The 18,514-nt window shown below is 43.4% G+C and overlaps 1 protein-coding gene across 4 annotated transcripts in view; it reads left to right on the top strand.

Moving 5' to 3' along the window:
• The first annotated feature begins 1,723 nt into the window (after nt 1-1,723).
• ELMOD1 (ELMO domain containing 1) overlaps nt 1,724-18,514 on the top strand; it is a 70,748-nt gene continuing 53,957 nt past the window's right edge. For 2 of the 4 annotated variants that reach the window (XM_032790708.2, XM_032790707.2), the window contains exons 1-2: nt 1,727-1,869; nt 17,823-17,919. In XM_032790708.2, the coding sequence (XP_032646599.1) occupies nt 17,903-17,919 (17 nt within the window). In that variant the 5' untranslated portion in view covers nt 1,727-1,869; nt 17,823-17,902. Of the gene's footprint in view, nt 1,870-2,039; nt 2,466-17,822; nt 17,920-18,514 lie in introns of those variants that run through there. The other 2 variants (XM_032790705.2, XM_032790706.2) reach the window with 2 other exon arrangements.

The raw sequence follows: 18,514 nt of genomic DNA, 5'->3' as shown, positions 1-18,514 counted from the left end.
TTAATTAGCATCCCCAGGGATTTCCTCCAACACCAGACAACCAATTGGACAGTGGATGGATGCCAGTGTGGTCTGAACATTTGCATACAGCTTCAGAGAAACATCTGGAGAAATCTATGTAACTGGAGGAAAAGCTGGAACCTAACCTGTTTACCCAATGGCAATTATCTTTAAAGCATTCTGTGGGCATTTCATGAAAGAAACGATTGTCATCTTCCCTTAAAGGGGATACCTATGTAAATATCTTTATTGAATCCCTGGGATGATGTTACATTTTGAAGATCAAAAGGATCACAGGCTACTATAGGGGTGGGACGAAGGGGAGGGATCCAGGACACTTGATATGTGTGATGGTGGGAGACAGGGGAAAGCAGAAGATGACAGTTTACTAGAGGGCAGGGGCATCTCACTGGCAGGTTAGCCAAGAAAGGGAACATAGAAGAAAGGGACAAGCTGGCTAGAATGTATTTGATCTTTATAAATGCTTCTCTACTGTAATGACATGAATTGTACCCAGAGCAGTTTATTTTTTGCCAGCTGTAGGACTAAATATGCTATGCAGCCCATTTCTTTTGTTTTAATCCTATTTTCCTCTATCCTCATTTCTATTTAGAGCAAATCAATCCTAACCGAGCAAACTGCTGTACCCACTTGAAGCCCATTTAAATCAATGGGGCTCTGCCTGGGAGCAGTAGAATGCTTACATAGATCAGACTGCAGAACTGTGACCTTACATTGTTTTTAAGGTTCAGTCTCTGTGTTATGTTCTTGAAGAGCAGAGAACTTTCTGCCCCCTCCTGAGAAGGGCACTTGGGGATACCTAATACACTCAGACAAGGCAACCCTCTAAGTGTATTCAGTAGGAGCACAGGGAAAAGGGAACCAAAAGATTATATACAATTCAAAGTACAGCAGCATATTTCTAGTGCCTGCATGCAGTAAGTACGACTAATGCAATTAAGACTGCTGTAAAAAGAACAGAAAGCTTATGCTGAAACAAACTTGTTAGGCTCTAAGCTGCCACAAGTACTTCTGTTCTTTTTGCGGATACAGACTAACACAGCTGCTACGCTAAGACTGCTGTAGTCCACTATGCAAAGAATTTTGTATGTAGCATTTTTAGCTCATCTTTGCTGAGCTTGCAGTTCAATGCCTGCAATAAACTGTGCATGCAACACATTGCCAGTGAAAAAGCATGAAGTGACAGTGGGCACAGAACAGTGAATGCAGTTTATCCCTGGTGCAAAGCCACACCCACAAACTCAGACCCTGGCTCAGGCCTCAATCTTTTCAGGTGCTGAGCATCCTGCCCTCCTCCATCTAGTAAAGCATCTGAGCACATGATTAACTTCAAGTAGGCCCATTAATTTCAGGGTTAAGCAGGTGCTTAAGTGATTTGCTGGATTAGGGCCAGCCCTGGTCCCTTAATGCCTGTAGAGCGCTGGGGACATGTCAAGCGCTAATGTTAGCGTGGCAAAAACTCTCCCTCAAGACATGTCAGTTTTATCTTTTCTTTTGCCGGGGGGGGGCGGTGCTATGGCAGCCATTCCCCATCACACGCAGGGGCCCTGGGCAATGTCCCGCCTGCCCCAGGGCACACAGGGGCCGCAGGCGCTTGACCCCCTTTCTCAGCCCTCGTCAGTAGGTGGCAGCCGCATCTTGTTCCCCGCCCGCGGCTCCTCTGCCCGCCCCCTCCCCGCGAGCCGGCGGCTCCTGACCCACATTCCAGCAGCGCCGCCGCGCAGCCTGTTCCCGCTGCAGCGGAATCAGCGGCTCATTGCGGCAGCTGCCGAGGGGCGGGGGAGAGGCTGGCGAGCGGCGGGTCTGTGCCGCTATGGGACCGTAGCACCCACCGCGGGCAGGAGAGAGGTGAGGGAGCCGCACGGGCGCCTTGTAAACCCCCCTCCTTCCCCTTGCACGTGGCCGCGCTGCCCTAGACGGAGCCCGGCAGCAGGGTTCCCTGCCAGACAGACCGAGCAACAGTGTGTAACCCCCACCCCCCTGCGCATTTTGCATTGCTCCCCGGCTCTGGTTGTGCAGCCTCCCGGGCGTGGTGCATTGTGTAGCCTGGTAGCAGCCGCCTCCTGCTCTTTGCTCTCAGTGGCTGGACCTGGGCTCCGTGCAGGTCGCCTAGCGACGGTGTATCTGATCCTGGAGAGGCGCCAGCTCCTGGGGCGCAGAGGGTGCGAGGTCTCGCCTGGCAGCACCCCAGTGCCATCCGCATCGCAGCCAGAAGGGCAGCGGCTTCCCTGCCTGCTCCATGGGCCAGGAATGGGGGGATGCTGCGGTGATCGCTGTAGGCTTGTGGCAGGGCTGTAAACACTAGTGTGTGGAGCAGTTTCTTTGAGCTGATGATCTGATGACTCTGGTGACTGTGGTTACAGCCTGCCTTCGTGCTAGGGCAGCTACTCACGGCCATATCGCCTTTCCCAGGTCGCTGTCAGGGGAGGGAGTAGCCAGCGAAGGTAAGTGCTGGAGAAAAGAGGCTTTTATTTTATCCTTGGCAGAATGCTCTACGTTTTTATAGTGACCGTGTGTAGCCCAGTGACACACATTTGTAATCCCCCAGAACTGGCATGAAACGTCTCCTTTTCTTTTGGAATTTAGCTGAGTAACTGTCATTAAAATCATTGGAGTTAAAGTTTGTCCCTTTTACGTTTTGGACTTTTGGATTTCAGTGGGATTTTATGTGTTAGAGAAATTAGGTTGCTTCTTGCACTTAAGCACACAAACAAAACATCCGAAAGCACTGAGAGGGAGGATAGCAAATTCTGGGCAGATATCCAGGTGCCTTGCTCTGCAGCTCTGCAGTGTTTGTGTCATGCAGATGGTTTGACAACCATCCTAATACAAAGTGGAGTTGCCAATATGGTGGAAAGCAGAGAGAAACACCTGAGGCCAGATTTGATCTCAATTGCACCATTGTGAATAACTCCACTGAAGTCAATGGAATTATACTGCTGTGAGATCAGAATCAGGCCCCTTGGGGTGCTTATCTCATGCAACCCCCCATTCATTTTAAAGTTTGCTCTGGAATCACCATAATTGTAATTTTCAAGTTTATATCCCCCACCAGCCTCTACCCTTTTCCTTGCCCACTCCTGCCTTTTTAAAAAAAATTATTAGAGGAAAGAGGCCACCGTGTATTCAATAATTGATGAGAAGTACTGTTACTGTCGAGTCCCAGCAGCTCAACATTCAGATAACAAACAGTTCTGGTGACAAAGGCATTTGAAACAAAGGAGCCATTTTAGAAAATGCATGAGAGAAATTATTTATCTCCATGCTTTTGTGGTTGTAAACCTAGAGATCACTTTTAAATTGGGGGTACCTTTTTGGAGAGTAGAAAACTAAAGTAACAGAGAAATAAAATAAAGGAAATAAAGTTAAATTTCCTTTCTGTACTACAGCATATATTTCCCAGATGCACTGCTGCTGGCTTATTGTCATCTCCTGTTTCAAACATCTGGTTACACAGTGAAAGAACTATTTTGCGTACTTGTCCAGCCATGAATAGTTGAAATGGTTCAATGTACATGTGCTGCTCATCTTGCTTAATTGAGCACTGATGCCTACTTGTAGTAATTTCTGTGAGGATGCATTGCATGCTTTTCATCCTGTTACATGGTGATAAATAAATTAGATTTTAGGAGAAGTGATGACAGACAATAGCATCTTTCTGTGGTTACCTTTAAAATATATTTGGGATAGTCACATTTCTAAGCCAAGCATGGAGAATCCAGATGCAGTGCCACATATTTGAATTTAATGTCTTAGTTTTTAGAGTTGGTGAAAGCTGTTGCTAGAAATGTTAAGTGTGGTTGTCAGTTTCACTTTTGGAATAGATTGTTTATTACCTACCTAGATTCTTGTCTGAAACTGATAGGCATTGTTTTTCAGAGATGATGTATTTCACATTAAGACTAATAGCCATTTGTAGAAAAAACTTCAGGAAACCATTGAATATCAATGAATGCTACAGATTTCCCACAAAACACTGCTAACTTTCCTACTAGTTTTTAGTGCATTTCAGGGAATAGGCCTATATATAAAGTTATATAAAGGGGGAGGGATAACTCAGTGGTTTGAGTATTGGCCTGCCAAACCCAGGATTGTGAGCTCAGTCCTTGAGGGGGCCACTTAAGGATCTGGGGCAAAATGAGTAGTTGGTCCTGCTAGTGAACGCAGGGGGCTGGACTCAGTGACCTTTCAGGGTCTCTACCAGTTCTGAGAGATAGGTATATCTCTATATATTATTATTTATTTGTTATCATGTCAGCAGTGTAGAAAGTGCCTCTTAACCCTTTGGGAGTCAGAGCCCACAGGACAGGTATTGCACAAAGTTTTAGTAGATAGATACTGTCCTTAGTTCTATGTAGCAAAGCATTTTGTTAAGTGACAAAAGATCTTTTTCTACTGACCTTGCCACAGAATTGTAAGCCGATGAGACTAGTACTACTAACACAACCAGAATGCTAAACTATACTTAAGCTATGGCACTTTAAGGCTGTGCTGCACTAGCTTTTCTTTTCTTTTAAAATTCCCATTGTTGCTAGCAGGTGTAGCTCAGTAGTGGGAGCACTGAGGTACACAAGGTTTCAGGTGGGTGCTGGCAAATTAAGTACCTTGTATTCTAATCCTGCTCAGAGTAGGTTTGTACTCCGAGCTGAACTGTGATCAGCACTGGCCCAGCTGCAATCATCATTAGCACTGATCCTGCTTTATTATATAGAGGAGGTATAAGATGCACAAAACCAGACCAAGGAGAGCTTTATTTGCTCCATGGGCCACTTGCAGCACTAGCAGAAAATTGCAAAGAGAAAAATCTGGGCTGGCTGGAGAGCAAGACCTACTGGTTCTAAATGCCACTGGGTCTTTGGGAGAGTTAGTCTCTGTACCATTCATGAATGTCTGCTAAGCCTCATTGAGAAGAAGATTTGTCTGATGCTCCTCAGTAGTCTTTGTTGCTTGATGGTATAGATCATCATAAGACCACAAGCCCAGGGAGAGCAGAACATTTCTCAGGAGTTTATGGAAGGAAGGAGAGTCCTAATCCAGATGAGCTTGCTAGAGTGCTGGGAAGGAAACCAGGTGATTTGGGGAGATCCAAAATGAGGAGTGAATAAAATGAAGGTGGATGATTGGACTTAGGTGAAATAAGATGGAGAGTGGGGATCACTGATGCTGGTGAGGGTAACACTGAGAGTTGTAGGTTGATGAGGGTTTGTGATGAGGTTTGTGGTGTCAGGAGGTGAAGAGAAGGAGCTGAGAGGTTCAAAAGATGATTTGCAGACTTGATGTATGACGAGAGGGAAATTGTGACTTGTTAGAGGTGCTTGGAGGAGTGGGCTTGTCTTGGAGGGGGCCTAGCAGGTACAGGGGTGCTGGAATCTTGGTTCTGCACCCAAAATGAATTGCACGTGTAGTCTTTTATAGCTATGATCTCCCCCCCTACCCCTAAGTGTTACAATACTTACAAAGTGCTTTACTGTTATTGGTTGATCCTCACAACAGCCCTGTGAGGTAGGTAATTGTAGTTATTATCTGTCAGCTATATCCGGTGAGACTGCAGTGCAGAGATTAAATGACTTGCCCAAGGCTGCAGAACAAATCCATGCAAGAGGCAGGATTAGAACTCAGGAACTCCTAGCTCATAGCCCAGACCAAAATTCCTTGGATGATGCTGGCTCTTCATTAATTCATTGTTCATTCACAATTAATGCTTTTATGGAGGCGATTGGGGAAGGAAGACATCAACTGGGAAAAACATAGCATGCCTGTGAAATTTAAACCTAAAATAAATAGTGATACCATTTACCTCTTACATAATACATGTAAACAAGTCTCTAATTACAGCCAATAGTATGTGTCTGTGTCTGAAGTCATTCAGTTTAGAGGAAAAAAGAACACATAAGATCCAGGTCATTCTATGTTCATGATGCTGCTCTGCTGGTGCATGAACCAGGAACACATTGCTTTATGGGCCATTTCCAAAATCCAAAGACATTAATGGAAGTCTTTGCATTGACTTCAGTGGGCTTGGTATTGGTTACCATGCAAATATGATGGAAAAAGAAAAATTATGGGATCTGTGCTTCTCACCCTCCTCCACAGTGTTTCAGGTCATGAGAGTACATCCATCTGTAGTGTGGCAACTTCTGTGTCAACTATCCTTTATGATCACAGTGCCAACAAGGAGGACTCGCACGTGCTAAGAATGGAAACACTTTGGGTACAAACCAGTGCCTGTAGTTCTTGGAAGTTCTCCTCAGTTTCCATGACTCTGGCATGGCGATCATCATACTAAACAGGTCAGCTTTTCCCCCAAACGTACCTTGACAAAACTACAGCCCTGCTGATAACTGACATCGTTCAGTTACCGTGTTTCCTGCAGGTCTCGATAACATTGGTGAGCTGGATGTGTGCGATGAAACAGGTTCTGGTTCTTTGGAAGACAACTGAGAGCGTTATTTCTTTGGGCAGATTTTTCCCCATTGTTAATTTCTTGGGATTTGATAGTCCCCGGCACAGGCAACAGTGAGAAAACATGAGGAGAGCTGGTGTGGGGGAGGGAATGAGGAGAACTCTCATCGTACCAGCCAAAGAGGAGAGGGGAACACAGCTTGCCTAAGCCAGGGAGAAGGGGTGTTCTCCCTTTGCTTCTAGCAGCAGATATGGAGTTGTGCCCGCTCTCATATCCTTTAAACCCTGGGCTTGAGCTAAAAAGGGAACAGTGACTTCACAACAAGCCTCCCATGCATCTGCTGTGTATGGAAGCCATTCCGCAAGGGCACCCTGGTCAAAACTGCAGGGGCCTTTGTGAGGTGGCCATGTTTCATCTTCCACCCGTTGCCTGTCTTATCTGTGTAAATTCCGTGTTCTTGGGGGCAAGAACTATCACTATGTGTTTGTACCGTGCCCAGCACTGGATAAAGATAAAATGAAAAACCTTATTCAGTTTTGTATTGTGCAGAAGCGGAAATGTAGCACTGAAACATTCGTTGTGTTACATACAGATTGCATGGGCACAGCTATTGCTGCTTCCTATGAAAAAGAGAAGGAAAAAAATCGAAGTAAGCAGAATGAAACTGAAACTTACAAACTAAGAGGAGTCTGATCATTTCTGTGGGGGAAATCCAAGTGAAAGAGAAGGGAGTCCTGAGTTTCATCTTGCAGAGTTTACTCACCACAAGAGCAACTGATGGAACATAGCTCATGTCACGTACATTATCACATAAGCTATTGTAAAAGCCTCTCTTTCACAAGTGATGTTGGTGTTCATAAGAAACTCTACCCTCCTATTCTTGTGACATCTGGAACTTCTACATCAGTGTTACTATGTTCTCTGGAGAAATTATTTGGTTTGTATACACAGTCCAAGAGGACTCATTCCATAGTATGACAAAGATGCAGGATCACAGCATCATTTGCTGCAATGCAACCGTAAGATCTTTCTCCTGGCAAGTTTATCGCTATTAGCTTCAGCATGTAGGTCACAATCTCTAAGATGGCATGGACTGTACATCCTTACTGAATTCGCATCATGTTTCCTGTCATCAATTTTCGGGAAACTTGGACTTCTGTGACTGCTCCCTTTTTTTTCTTTTTCAATTAAAAAAAAAAAAAAGACAATGAAACTAATGTTGAAAATACAACTATGTAAAGTGATAAAAAGATGGAGCTTAAAAATTTTGCCCAGAACCTATCTACCTCATGGGCTGAAAATATCTTCACCTACATATCCTTTGCAGTGTAATGGTTGTGTTTGTGTACAATTGGATTTTGAGTGATATAATGGTAATGCTTTCAATCAACTTTCTACTTAATGAACTTTTTTAAAAAAGTCATTTACTGCTGATTGTCTCTTGCTTTAATTATAGCTTCTTACTCTTCCTGAGTTTACTCCACTTCTTCTTTTCTTCAGTAGATCATGTTGTGTATCTTGTATTCCTTTTATCTTCCTTTAATCACTTACAGCATTCTCTTCCCTCTGCCATATTGTGTTCTTTGACTCCTTCCTGACTCTATTTACACCAAAAATCTATTTGTCAACACTATATTTCCCCCCTACACACACACACACACACCAACTCTTACAAGTAGCTTGGAAATTTTACCAGACACTTAACAGCATAAGAGGGGTGTGGGAGTGGGAATAGTCACTGCCCAGAGATAACACCCTGATGATAAACAGCCCTTTCTTTCCACACACTCCTTTCCCGGTTGTTGGGAAATGGGTCTGGTGTGTGATTTCCTACCAGGGTGCTGCTCCTGGACCCTGCTTGATTTTGTATTTCATATCAGTCTCTGCCTGTTAGTTGAGTGATAGATTGGAATCTCTTTCCTGGTCTCCAAAACCTTCTTTCTTCTGCAGTGGAGACAAAGCAGTCTGTCTCTGCCCTTAGCCCCCATCAAGCCTCGCTGAGGCCTCAGTTGCCTGGCTGCTGCTAGGGTGGGCTCTTTCTGCTACTCTCTGTAAATGTTCCCAGTACCCATCTCAGGTCATAGCTTCCTTGTTCGGGTTTTCTTCTTCCATAACTAGCTTCAATGCCTGCCTCTGGTGCCGCTCAGAGCGATCTCAAGCAGCAGAAGAGTGAAATTGACCTAATTCGCATCAGTTCATGGTTAGCCAGAGGATTGTGAATAGGGACATTGAAAACTGACAAGACTATGATGATTGCTGTAGTTTGGGAGAAATGATCAGGAGCAGCAGAAGCACTGAGCCTGTTTGCAGCCTTGGGAAGTTGCCCCTGAATCAGTTTATAACAGGTTCACATTTGCCATGTTTGCTTTACAGTCTACAAACTTCTCAAATAAAATTAAAGCTTACTGGCTGCAGAAGTTGAAAGCACTTGGTTGGGAAAACTTCCTACTCTCCATAAGCATATAGAACTCTTTCAAACCCTGTTAAAACACATAGAGCTTGCTCTACAATGTAATCCATAAAATGTGCTTTGCTGTGCATTGTGCACACAATCAGGGCTCCCAGCAAGGTCACGTACATACACACAGAATTGTTCTGGTTTCCTCAGCATGCAGAACAGTTCACTGAGCACCAAGTAGGAGCCAAATCAATAGGCCATAGAATTGCCTAAATAACTGTTCCTCATTTCTGAGTCAGCTCAACTGCAGACTCATCAGAAGTTCATTGTATTGCTCTTTAGCTGTGTCTGGGGTCCTGCAATCCTCAGAGGGACCGTGATAAATAGTTAACACTTACATAACACTTTCCATCAGAGGATCTCGGTGCTTCATAAAAATAACGTTCCTCTGTGCCATCCTTCTGCTGAACTGTTGTATACGGCTCACTTTACTGGAGTAAAGTATATCCTGAGTCCTGTTGTAGTCATTTGGGTCCATGAAATGTTAACACAAGGATAGTTTTCTCTCACACACCCCTTTTCAGCTTATCTGCCTCTTGTAGCATCAGGGTAAAGTTGTCACTACCACAAAATCTGTCTGGATGCAATGGCAGGAGAGCTTTTTACCATAGGAAGGATTTCTGCTCAATCAATATGGATCATGTTGGAGTTTCCCTGAATTTCTAGATTGATGCTGCTGAATTATCTTCCTTTTGCCTCAAAGGGCTGTTCTGCTTTGTTCGGTTGCATGTCTTTTTGGTAAGACTTAGATGTTCATGTCAGTTGTTACCCAAAATCAGTGTGAAGGCAATTAAAGTGCTTATTGACTGGCACTTGTTCAGCCTTGTGCTAATCGAATGGTTAATTTAATCCTGTTTGATCCAAGCAAACCTCACAGAAGATACTAGTAAAAACTTGTCCTTTATCTAATTCCACTGAATTCAACTAAGTTACACCAGGGATGCATTTGGCCCTTTGACTCATTGTTAGCAGAAGGATGCCAATGTTTCATTCCCATAAACTGTTGTGTACTAGGAATTGTCAAAGCTCTCAGGCAGTCCTAGAATTCAGTTGCTTTTAGGAGTCAGTAATGAGGACAAAACTGGAGCAAAGGTACCATGACTTCAACTCTTGTAGACAGTAAGCAGAGGACCAAGCAAGCAAAATAAATTAATAAAAATTGGGCAGCAGCGTTTTGCAGTTTGAAACAGTTGTCCAAGTGGCTGTTTGGTGCTTGTGATGGTATCCCCGTACCGCTGTGCTACATTTTTGCCAGGGCAATCTTTAACAGAGGACACAGTGAAGTTAGAATAAAAGAGGCAAAATTCATGGGGGAGTCTGTGTGTGTGTGTGTGTGTGTGTATGTATAATATAAAATATTTTTAAACAAGTCAAATCTCAGACATTGTATGCAAAATACAATTTAACATTCCCTTTATGAAAGTACAAATGACAGGAATATTGCACATTGGATGATAATGGTTAATTTTTAAAAAACCTACTGTAGTGAACAAGCCATGAAAACCATGAACTTCTTTGAATGCACCTTTGTGACTTTCATAAATGCAACCAAATATTTATAAAATGTCTTTATAAATTACTTAGCATGAGAAACAAGTTATGAAAGAAAACTGTTAAAAGTGTCGGGTTCTGAAATTTTTGCAGCTTTCTGAAGAATAAACTTTCACGTAGGCAAGTTTTGTCCTTTGCCATGAAAGAGTTTGACTTCACAATGTAAAACCTGGTCATTGTTATTCAGCTAACCAGTGTTGTCAGAAACAGTTCCAGCCAAATCATGCATCACCTGTTCTTCTGCCATGGAAAAATATGCATAGGGCTAGGAAAGCTTGAGTTTAAATCTGGCATCATCTGTGACTTTATATATACCACTTGACCAAGGGGTGCTCTGGAAATGCAGTGTTTGAACTTAAGCTCTGATGCTGCTGGATAAATTTGAAATGCTCAATATTCTACGGATTTGGGAAATAGAAGATTGAATGAGTCTAAATTTAAGCTTTGATTTCCTGTTTAACTGCCTGGTATTGCTATCCAAGATCTCTAGATTATTTTCTTTGTTGCCTTGGTGGTGGTAATGTATCCATTTTGGAGCAACTAATACAGTTTGTTTGCTCAAGGGCCAAGTTGAGGGAGGGAGAAATTGTGTAGTTTTAGCTCCAGCCGCAAACCATGCTGCTGCCAGCCACTTGAGATGCCAAAACACCATTGCCTGCAAATTGTCTTCCTGATAAATCAGTTCCCTGTTATATCTTGCATGCAGTGATGTCAGCTGACCTCTTTTTTGCTATTTGTGAAATAGTGTATACGTCAACAGCATTAACTAACACAGAGGTTCTCAAACTTCATTGCACTGTGACCCCTTCTGACAACACAAATTACTACATGACCCCAGGAGGGAAGACTGAAGCCTGAGCCTGCCCGAGCCCCACTGCTGTGTGTGTGTGTGTGTGTGTGTATTAGGGGGGCAAAGCCCAAGCCCGAGACCCACTGCCTTGGATGTGGGGGACCAAAGCCCAAGACCAAGAGCTTCAGGCCCAGGCAGGGGGTCTGTAACCTGAGCCCCCTTACCCAGGGCTGAAGCCCTCAGGTTGCGACCGTGAATAGTTGGGCTCGGGCTTTGGCTCTGGCGACCCCATTAAGAACAGTTTAAAAACTGCTGCACTAACATCATTAGGTTTCAGTGATGTGCCTGTCTAAGGTGCTTGCATTGCCCAATTGCCGTTGTATTTGAACACTTCACAATCTCTAACATACTTATCTTGCAACTCCCCTGTGAGGCAAGGAAGTGCTGTTATCCCCATTTTACAGATGGGGAATGGAGGCTCAGAGAGATGAAGTGACTTGCCCAGGGTGTCAAAGGATGTTTGTGGCAGAGGAGAAATTGAACGCAGTCTCCCACAACCTAGGCTAGCACTCTAACCAATGGACAACCTTCCTCACAAACACTGTTGAGGTGAATGAGGAGCATCACACCTTTTATAGATATTGCTCCAGACTGTCTGCAGCCAGAGGGCTTGCCTGCACTTGAAATGCTGCTCTGCTGTTGTAGCATTTTAGCATAGACACTACCTACACCAATGGGAGGAGGGGGAGTTCTCCCCTTGGCATAAGTAATTCAGTTCCCCGAGAATCAGTAGCTAGGTCCATGGAAGAATTTTTCCATTGACCTAGCACTGTCTACATGGGGACTTAGGTCAGTTTAACTATGCCATTCAGGGAGGTGTGGATTTTTCACACTCCTGACTGATGTCATTAAACTGACTAATTTGCTAGTGTAGACCATGTCAGAGGCAGAGATCACTATGTTGGTTAAACATAGTTCATGATGTGATGGTTACTTTGCAACCATAAGGACTAGACTTAATACTTTTTAAATGAAAAAGTGTAGGTTCTGGAGATTCTAAAATGGCTGACTCTCAAAACCAAAACAAACAAAAACCTTGTACAACTCCCGTATTTTCTTTAGTGAGGCAGTTTCAACAACAAATGATGTGATTTGTGCTGATTATCTACATCCCATTAAAAAAAGGGACCAGCAACAATTACAAGTTTTCTAATGATGTGGAGTCATCTCTATGTCTTCATCATGGGTCACCTGTGTATTGTCAGTACACTGCATTTTCAGCACTGATGCTTTCTTATGACTCAAACATAAGTCTTTGAAGCTCTACAATAAACATTAGTGAGTCAGATGAGTTTGCTAGTCAAATGCACACTTAGGCCTCCGTGAAACAAACGAAACTGCCTCGCTTTTCAATCTTTTTCTTTGTGAAATTAAATTTTATTTGAATAGGGTGATTTTTCTTTATTCAGTTGTGCCCAAGGGACCTTTTTTTTTGTCCTTAAACAAAACCATAACTTGTGAAATCTAGCAGTTTACCTTTGATTTATCTCTGCCTCTAGCAAATCTTAACCTTTCAGATTGCTGTTGGTTTCCATCTAGCATGGCAAGATATAATCAACCGTAAGAATCATTTAAGAGCTAAAAGTCAATATTTGCTATAAACAATATTTTTTTCTTTAAAAAGTGTCTCATTGCTGCTAATCCAAGATGTGCTGTAAACCTTTATTTATAGCATTTTCTTCTCTCTGGATCTTCCAACAAATCTGGTAGTGTGTGCTGCCCTGGTACCATACCACCCATGGAGGTTTTTTGTTCCTGTTTTTTGCACAGAAAGACAGAAATGTAAGCATTCTTGACTTACAGGCAACCAATTTAAAGAGAAATTATCAATTTCCTTCTGATATCTCTTTGATCAGAAAACAGGAGACCACTAGCTGAGTCTCTTTCATTATCGCAGGACACTTTTCCAAACATAGAATTAGGTTTAGATGAAATGTTTCAAGCTAATTGAATCACACTGTTCATAAGTAGCATCCTTTAGTTGCTTTTTAAAAAAATCATTGACAAGTTAGTTTTGCTGGAAGCAGCTGACATACTGTTGAGTTGTTACATTTTTGTGGAAATGCATTATAAAGATTCTAGGTGAAAATAAATTGTAAGGGAATAGTTCTGGCTGTTCTAATTTGTTGTAATTTCATAAATAGTCTAGTATGTATCCAGTCAAGACCGGGTACATCTTCCTGCAGTGTAAGAAACCACTCTCTAGAAGTGAATACTGCTGGGCTTCTAAAAAAGAACAGCATTTAAGGTGGTGATGTAGATAAAAGGAAAACTACTTTTTAATTCTACTTCTCTGAAGATACCATTTTACAGAAGTCTCAGCCCCAGACCTAGTTTCCCAGCATGTCTTAGTGGGGTTGGTTAACTTGCTTGAGGGTCCCTGACTGGCCATCCCATGCTGAGTATGGATACTACCCACCAATCAGAGTAAGTTTCTACACCTACATGGGAGATGGGACTCAGGACCAAGAGACCCCTCTACCAGCTCTGCTCTCTTTGGCCATTTGGGTGGAGTCTGGCTGCCTGCCTATATCCAATAGGAGCAATAGATGTGTATTCTTGAGGCAGTAACCTTTGCTGCCATCTCATTAACACCAAAGGCTTCCCATACTTGGTGTTGGGCCAGATCTATGCATTTGGGGACTAGTTTTTTTAAGTTCCTAGGGTAAAATCTTGAACCCAGTGAAGTCAATGAGAGTTTGCCATTGACATCAATGGGGGTAGAATTTCAGTCCTAACCTTTATCCTTTTATTTTCTAGAACTGGTTTAAAAAGAGAAAAGCTAGTTTTGTGAGTAATTTCAAAGCCATTTAAGTTTCAAATGATTTGAAGTGGACCGATTTAAAAAAAATTTTTTTAGATATTTTTGTCTAAAGTAACAGTTCTGAAACTTTAGCAACCCAAGGACCCCCATTTTGATTTAAAAAAAATTGGGGATCCCCAAGCCCCCCTGCTCAGGTCTGGCCCTGCCCCTTCTCTGAGGCCCCACCTCCGCTTGCTCACTCTCTCTCACTTTCACCAGGCTTCAGCAGGGGGTTGGGGTGCAGGAGGGGGTGTGGGCTCTGGGAAGAAGTTTGGGAACGGGATGGGGTGTGGGCTCTGGGAGGGAATTTGGGTGCGGGGTGCAGGCTCTGGGCTGGGATTGGAGGGGGTGAGGGGTGTGAGCCCCGGCTGGGAGGTGCTTACCTTGGGCAGCTCCTGAAAGCGACTGGCACATCCCTCTGACAGTGGCTACTAGGTGGCGGGGCCAAGTGGTATCTGCTCACTGCCCCTAGCTGCAAGCACCACCCCCGCAGCTCCCATTGGCCATAGTTCCTGGCCAATGGGAGCTGCGGAGTTGGTGTTTGGGGGGGGGGGAAGCGCACAGAGACCCCCTCCCCACCACACCCCAGGGACCACAGGGACGTGCCAGCCACTTCCGGGAATGGTGCAGAGCCAGGGTAGATAGGAAGCCTGCCTTAGCCCCACTGCACCGCCAGACTTTTAGTGTGCAGAAGGCTCTGGGAGGGAGGGAGAGAAGTTGATCAGTGGGACCCATGGACCCCTAGGAATCCCCAAGGGTCTGCAGACCCCAGTTTGAGAAACACTGATCTAAAGCATTATCAATAGGGCCCTACCAAATTTACAGCCATGAAAAATGTGTCATGGACTGTGAAATCTGGTGGTCTTGTGTGCTTTTTATCCTATACTACACAGATTTCACAGGGGAGACCAGCGTTTCTCAAATTGGGTGTCCTGTCCAAAAGGAAGTTGCAGGGAGGTCACAAGGTTATTTTAGGGTGGTCGCGGTATTGCCACCTTCTGCTTTGCCTTAAAAGCTCAGCGGCCAGAGAGTGGCGATGTTGGCTGGGCGCCCAGCTCTGAAGGCAGTGCCCTGCCAGCAGCAGTGTAGAAGTAAGGGTGGCAATACCATACCATGCCACGGTTGCCACCCTTACTTCTGCTGCTGGCAATGGCTCTACCGTCAGAACAAGGCTCCCGGCCAGCAGCCACTGCCCTCCAGCTGCCCAGGTCTAAAGGCAGCACTGCTGCCAGCAGTAGCACAGAAGTAAGGGTAGCAATACTGCGACCCCCCCCCCCCATACACAGTAACTTTGTGACCCTCCCCAACTCCTTATTGGGTCAGGACCCCTACAGTTACAACACCATGACATTTCATATTTAAATAATTTCATGATTTCAGCTAACTATTTTTAAAATCCTGTGACCATGAAATTTGACCAAAATGGACCCTGAATTTGGTAAGGCCCTAATAATCAACATTTTTTTCATTTGTCAAAACAAGAGTTTTTCATAAACACATGTTGTTGAGGTATTTGCTTTTAAAATAATAACTTTGATATGAAAAAAGGAAGAAAAACCCCAGACCAGTATTGACCTTTTTAAAACCACTTTTTGAAACAGACCAATTTTTAATTATAAACTTTTCAAAAACTTCAGACCAGCTCTACTTTTTTCCACAGAACCTGACCTTGAGGCCCATGAAGACAGAAGGTTTCACAAACCCATAATACTAAGGATTCCTAGCACTGCAGCTCTGAATTTTTGGGTGCAGAACCATAAGTGCATTTGGTCTCTCATCTGGAGCTCTGGTAACAGAGAAGCAGTCTCCAACAGGAAGCTCCTTCACTGACAAAGTTCAAGAAGGAACTGATTGGGGATGCTCAGAGGGCAACATATATGCTTAGCAAGGGGTGATGTGTGACAGCCAGTAGAGGGCCTAGATTGTGTCCTGTTCCTGTTCCTGTTCCTGCTCCTGCTCCTACTGTCATTATGGGTCAGAATATTTTAAGACTAAAGGCTGTTTCATTTATCTCATGCTAAGACCCAGCGATAAGAATGCTGTACAAATTATGTCTTTAGACAGAAAACTATGGGGGGAGGGCAGTTTACGTCCCCTCCAGTCTTGGCCCTTCTCTCCCATTTCACCTCCACTTGAAATTGTCTAAGGAACATCAAAAGCTTCCCTAGGGAGCTTTAGAGGCCTGCCTGAGCCAGAGTTTGTTGTTAGCCTCTGTCCACCTTTTCAAGCAGGTGTCACAGCAGGCAGTAGCAATTACAGCTGTATTCGGGGGACAGCAGCATGATTCAGCCAGTCAAAAACAATCTAAATGGACTGAAGCTTTCACAGTTTAGGGATTATATATTTTTAGCGAACAGCATGATGTGATCCAACCGGATAGCTGTGTTTTTATAAATGGAGCACTTGATCTTTTCTTTGCAACAGATGACAGTATACTATTCAGAGATGTCAGAAAGAGGAAAGGAAAATGATCACTAGGTGGAAGAAGGCGAGTGGGGGAGGGGGAAGTTTGCATCAGATTAGCAATATCATTTGGTCCTGCAAAAGTACAAGGGGTCAGATTTTCCAGGCTTCAGCTTCCTTTTGAGCCCCCCAAAAAGCTGCAAGATTTTCAAAAGGATGCTGAACTCTTCAAAATATTGGGTGCCCAATTGTGTGAAAATCTGGCCTTTAATCAGAAGCCTAAATGTGAACTGAGTTCTTTTGAAAATCTGGCATGTAGGTAATTAGATTTTTTTTACACATTTTTGCTTCCTCTGCCTTTTAAAAACTGTGATGTAGTTTATTACTGGCACAGAATGTGCCACCCGGTTGGCGGTTCCCTTTCTGTAATGGATGAATGGTCCGTATATTTGAAGTCTGTAAAGTGCTTTTGGATCCTCCTGGATGAAAGGTGGTAAATAGAAGATGTTTTATTGATCCTTTTGAGTATTTTGCTGTGTAAAATTAATAGTTGAATTCTACATCTTATTGGAAGTATTATTTCAGGGTGAAAACAATGCTACATTTTAGAAGCTTATGGAGAAAAGAGATTGCTGGGGAGAGTCCCAGAAATCTGTAGTGTACAGGCTTGCTTCCCAGAAACAGACTTCTTATCTGAATTCCACCCACTGCTTTCAGCTAACTGGTAATCACAATGGAACTTAACTAGGCTTGCCTGTCTTAGAAGAGTCTAGTGGAGATGCTGATTAAAATGTGAGGAAGTAAATTGCAAGACAGCAAACATATCCCCTCAAGGATCTTGGTGCCTGAAAGGGTAGTTACTGTCTTGTGTCTCCCATGTATGTCTCAAATCAGGATCCAGTCATAATACTTTGCACTTATTTAGTGCTTTTCATCCGAGGATCTTCAAATACTGCTACAGATGCTTAAGAAGAGAGGCTTACAATGCCCTTGTGAGGTTAGGTGCATGTTTTTTTGCAGTTACAAATGGGGACGATGTTGCAACTTCACAAGTTCCAAGGAAGTCAATGGAAGAGTGTTTGCTGGGAGGCATTCTTGCTCTTAGTCCTGGGCTTTATCTAAGAAAATCTGTAATCTGAAAAAGAAAGGCATAGAGCAAAGTAGTATAGGTAAGATTTCAGGCTGAGGACTTGAACATAAACTTACTATTTTTGTTGGAATTAGAATTCTTAAAATAATTGCAGGAAGTATGTAGAAAAAATACATTGACAACTGAGAGTGTTGAGACACTGTTAGACCTATTTACTAACAGAGATATAATTTTTTTCTACAGCATCAGTTATTTCTTCAAGAACAACTTTATCTGTGATTGGTTGAGGAGGATTGAGTGTCTGGAACATCAAAGCCACTACAATGAAGCACTTCCTGAGGTAACCCTTCTCCAAAACTATGTCTAATGATAACTCATTTCCTTGTAGAACGATTTTGCTGTATTTTGGCCTTTATCTTCTATGTAACTTGTGGAACATAGCTTATTATTGGTTGCTTTTCAGCCACTTTGCCACTACCATTTAATTAAAACTGTCAAAATGCTAGATTGTATTAAAACTTCATTTTCAGTTGTAAAGAATATAGGGACTGGCCTATTGAATTGGATCAGTGATCCATCTAATCCAGTGGCATGTCTCCAGTACTTGATGTTTCAGAGGAAAGTTGAAGAAACTCACAATGGACAACTAAAGAATGATCCGTTAATGGCAAAGAATCCCTTTGGTACTGCAGATTTCAGTATTGTTACTTAAGTGTGGATCCTCCATAATGGTGTGGTACTGTTAGCCAAATAGGCTCGTTTCCCCCTGGAGCTAGTCAATTACCCCAAGGAGGCACGGAAGACAGGAAGACGGGTACCAAGCTTTTATTCTCGGTCAGCTGAGCGGGTGCTTCTTTCTTGGCTAGTGCCAAAGGAAGAAGACACACCTTACTGGCTCAGAACAACCTTTATATACTAGGTTACAAACATTTCTA

This window comes from Chelonoidis abingdonii, chromosome 1 (assembly GCF_003597395.2).
Source record: "Chelonoidis abingdonii isolate Lonesome George chromosome 1, CheloAbing_2.0, whole genome shotgun sequence".
Lineage (NCBI taxonomy): Eukaryota > Metazoa > Chordata > Testudines > Testudinidae > Chelonoidis > Chelonoidis abingdonii.
The sequence above is the reverse complement of the archived record's forward strand: the minus strand, read 5'-3'. Positions and strand labels throughout refer to the sequence as shown.